Source organism: Salvelinus sp. IW2-2015, linkage group LG19, assembly GCF_002910315.2.
Source record: "Salvelinus sp. IW2-2015 linkage group LG19, ASM291031v2, whole genome shotgun sequence".
NCBI lineage: Eukaryota > Metazoa > Chordata > Actinopteri > Salmoniformes > Salmonidae > Salvelinus > Salvelinus sp. IW2-2015.
The window spans coordinates 8,859,472-8,863,495 of NC_036859.1; the positions used below are offsets into that span (position 1 = coordinate 8,859,472).

General features: G+C 41.7%; 2 protein-coding genes across 8 annotated transcripts in view; both read right to left on the minus strand.

The window, feature by feature from the left end:
- The window catches only part of LOC111979679 (interleukin-5 receptor subunit alpha), a 5,350-nt gene extending 4,442 nt beyond the window's left edge, over positions 1-908 (minus strand). Inside the window, exons 1-2 of the mRNA XM_070448790.1 lie at positions 575-908; positions 235-373 (exon numbers count right to left, since the gene is read on the minus strand). Coding sequence (XP_070304891.1) covers positions 235-373; positions 575-868 — 433 coding nt within the window. The 5' untranslated portion in view covers positions 869-908. The remainder of the gene's footprint in view (positions 1-234; positions 374-574) is intronic.
- Positions 909-1,138: 230 nt separating this feature from the next.
- LOC111979680 (uncharacterized) overlaps positions 1,139-4,024 on the minus strand; it is a 28,243-nt gene continuing 25,357 nt past the window's right edge. For 5 of the 7 annotated variants that reach the window (XM_024010307.2, XM_070448793.1, XM_070448792.1 and 2 more), the window contains 4 exons: positions 3,024-3,100; positions 1,654-1,793; positions 1,355-1,526; positions 1,151-1,276 (listed from right to left, as the gene is read on the minus strand). In XM_024010307.2, coding sequence (XP_023866075.1) covers positions 1,173-1,276; positions 1,355-1,526; positions 1,654-1,793; positions 3,024-3,093 — 486 coding nt within the window. In that variant the 5' untranslated portion in view covers positions 3,094-3,100 and the 3' untranslated portion in view covers positions 1,151-1,172. Of the gene's footprint in view, positions 1,277-1,354; positions 1,527-1,653; positions 1,794-3,023; positions 3,101-3,616; positions 3,734-4,024 lie in introns of those variants that run through there. The other 2 variants (XM_070448795.1, XM_024010305.2) reach the window with 2 other exon arrangements.

Sequence of the window (4,024 nt, forward strand, 5' to 3'; positions counted from 1 at the left end):
GTTTCATTATTTATTTGAGACTAAATTCATTTTATTTATGTATTATATTAAGTTAAAATAAAAGTTAATTCAGTATTGTTGGAATTGTCATTATTACAAATATATATAAAAATCGTCCGATTAATCGGTATCGGCTTTTTTTGGTCCTCCAATTATCGGTATCGGCGTTGAAAAATCATAAACGGTCGACCTCTAATCCAGATGTCATTATAATATTGATGACTGCGGACTCACTGATGATGTTGCTCCAGCTGCTCCAGTGTTCAGATCCTCTGCAGTCACTATTCTTCCTCACCCTCATCTTCACGTCGTACCGTTGTGTGTGGTCCAGGTTGGTCTCATTGTATGTCAGTCCCTCTGTAAKGCTCCTCACCTTACAAGACACATATACAAATAGCCTCTTAATAAAAACAGGGCCACCACTGAGTTAGACAACTCTCTGGTATACTCATCTATTTTTTTACWTAACACTTATTTTTCTTAAAACTCCATTGTTGGTTAAGGGCTTATAASTAAGCTTTTCACTGTAAGGTCTAAACCTGTTGCCAAATACAATTTGATTTGATAMTATTACCAGGTCATTGATCTGGAGCTGGTAGTGGAAGCATCTGGGTGTGGTGTTGGGCGGGAGACCCCACTGCACCAGCAGACCCTCCTCTCTGACCCAGGCAGTGATGTTGGGGGGCGGGCGCAGTACTTCAATATCTATGGTGTKCATTTTATTGGTGTAGATGCAGCACACGRCAGGGCGTGACACTTTGAAAGTCAMACTCAAAGAGGTGACGCCGTCACCCACACTGCCTTGGCAGACAGCAGACACATCTCGAACCACACCGCCAGGCCATCCCTGGGCTCCCTGGCCTCCCATGACCTCAGAGACACAGTCCACACTGAGATGCTCTCAGTGTTCCTACCACCACTGGATATACACACACAAACACACACACCACCACACACACAGCACCACACACACACACACACCACCAGCACTTTAGCAGACACCTATAATTAAAGTGTGGTGTCATTGTACTAAATTAGTTTACAATTTTATTATACTGTAAAATGGTAATTGCACAGTAATAACCAATAAATTGACAAGCTTCTACTATCACATTAAATAATTGTTGCTAAGCCTTTCATTTTCTGTGTGTCTTGGATATTGTGGGAGGGGCTTACGAGACAGAGGCAGAGAATTGGCTGTCATTGGAGAGACCATGGAATTTCCAGGAGCAGTTGAGTTGATTGGTTGGGTAGATAAGACAGAGGGGCGGTCCACCTAGAGTTACAGAGAGGGTTCAGTGAGTGTGCATGCGTGTGTGAGTGTGTGTTTGGGTCTTTGTGCGTTTTGTCTTACTGGGTGATAGGTTGCAGGGGTGAATGGTGGTGTCAGGGTGAATGGTGGTGTCATTGCTGGTGTCAATGTCAGTGTCTTCATAGTCCTCGTTGCCTTCATAGTCCTCGTTGCCTTCATAGTCCTCGCTCTGAACCAGCTGCATAACACCATGAGAATCCCTCTGGTACACTCTCTGGCGCATCAGAGACAGAAAAAGAAAGCACGAGTGAGATTTTTATTTTAAGAGACAAAGAGATTGTAAATCTAAAATGGTTTGAGAAAGGGCCATTAGAGACCACAGACTATCATAGTGATCTCACTTCTCTGTATTCCGTCTCGTCATCCTGACAGGGGTTTAAGGGAGGCGGTTCTTGGTTCTGGTCATCCAGCCCTATAGTAACCGTCCCAGCAGTCAACCCTTCTGTGCTCMCAGAGAAACTTGTTTCAGTCGTTTGAGTTACTGTCAGACAGAAACAGAAACAGAAATAGAGCTCAGTAAGGTCGCACACTACAGGGTAACAGTTTTGGGGAAGCTACTCTGAAATCATAGTTACTCATAGTTACAATTACTTCACACTAGAAGTTAAGTTACGTTAAAGATACCCTTAGAAACTGACTGTACAAAACATGACAGACTGACCAGGTGAATCTGGGTGAAAGCTATGATCCCTTTTTGATGTCACTTGTTAAATCCACCTCAAATCAGTGTAGATGAAGGGGATGAGATAGGTTAAAGAAGGATTTTAGGAAGGTGTTTTTAATGTTTTGTACACTCAGTGTAGTTTAATTAAGTAAAGCTACATTGAAAAAGCAGTTCACTACATCCAAGCTACTTTGGGAAAAAAATTATCATATCTAAATCTGAAATGTCATAGACTACAAAAACACKTCACTCTGGGGTCAGGTGTTAAATGTTCAATGCTGCCATTTATTTTATCTCAATATCAAATCATTTCTGGGTAACAATTAAGTACTTCAATTTAATTGAAAGCAATCACAGCAGTCAAAAATAAACAAAAATAGCTTCTTAGCGAAGAGCAATTTCTCAAGCAATAATTTTGCTCGGAGTGTCTGGGAGTGGTCTGAGTGGGGAGGGGAAAACTGAAAACTAGGAGAGGTTTGGAACTCTTTCTTATTGGTCTATCAAACTAATTTAATGCATGTTGATGTCACCAGACAGGCCAAAACTCCATCCCACCAAAACAGGGACAAATTTCAGGTGGTCTTTTCAAACAGCTCTTCATTTTCACAATTTCACAGTATTTTTTCATCCTCATAGTGTGGAAATATATGTCAAACACAGGAAAATCACATTTGACTGCACTCGATCTTTAACAAAATGTGTAATTTTACCTATTATTAATAAAGACAAAAGCTGTTTCAAGTGAGAAATAGGCAGTTCTGAACCTGAAAAAGACACAAAATTCTTGCCTATTTCACACACATTTTCTCTTTCGCAACAACAACAAAAAAGTGTGTAGTTCCAATAGTTAGCTACTCCACTACATGGCAAAAAAAGTTAACTACTGAAAACACTACCATGATTTGAATTTATTGGAATTCAACTTCCACCAAGCTAKTGCAAAATGTTGTTGAATTACTAGTTGACCTAAATGTAGTTCYCTACTCCCCAACACTGCAGGGTAAACGCATGTAAGGATGATACACACACATTCACATTATCACTCACCTTTCTCTGCTCTCCCAAGGGAATGCAGCACCACAGCACAGACCCAGAGGACCACCAGATATAGCCCCATTGCAAACCTGGGGGGGGGGAACAAACACACAGATATCACACCATGATAAAAACCTGACTACTTCAGCATCCTAACTCAGACCAGATGAGCTTATATGGTCATAACAGTCCTCCTACATTTGCTCTTTTCAGTATTATGTCCATCTCTGATAAGCTACCCAGGAAAGAGCTGAAAATAGCCCATATTAATATATGTTGCCTTAGAGATTATGTTAATGAAAATCAATAATTTGCTAACATCAGATAACATTTATATTAGACATTTATGAGAGTTAATTAGATAATTAATTTGATGATACAGCAGTAGCAATACAAGGATATAACATCTACAGAAGAGACAGAAATYCTTATGAGGGAGGTGTTGCTGTATATATTCAGAGCCATATCTGTCACGCCCTGACTTTAGTTATATTTGTTTCCTGTTTTGTGTTGTTGCACCTTTCAGGACTGTTTCGATTTTCGTTGTTTCACTTTGTTATTTTGTATTTCGTGTTCAGTTATAATAAATTAACATGGACACTTACCACGCTGCGTTTTGGTCCGATCTTTCCTGTTCCTCAGATGAAGAAGATCGTTACAGAACTACCCACCACCAACAGAACCAAGCAGCATGGTCAGGAGGGAGCAGAGGGTTCAGACTCCTGGCTTGGGAAGGAGATATTGGACGGTAAGGGAACCCTAAACAGGCTGGGGAAATATCGCCGCCCGAAAAGCAGTAACTGGAAGGCAGCGCAAAGCGGAGAGGCGGCGATATGAGGTAAGTGCAGCGCAGCAGGCTACGAGCAGGCATGCCCACCAAAAAATATTTGGGGAGCACACGGGGAGATTGGCGGAGTCAGGCGATAGACCTGAGCCAACTCCGTGCTTACCGGAAGCACGTAGTACTGGTCAGGCACCGTGTTATGCGGTGAAGCGTCACGGGTGTCGGGGCG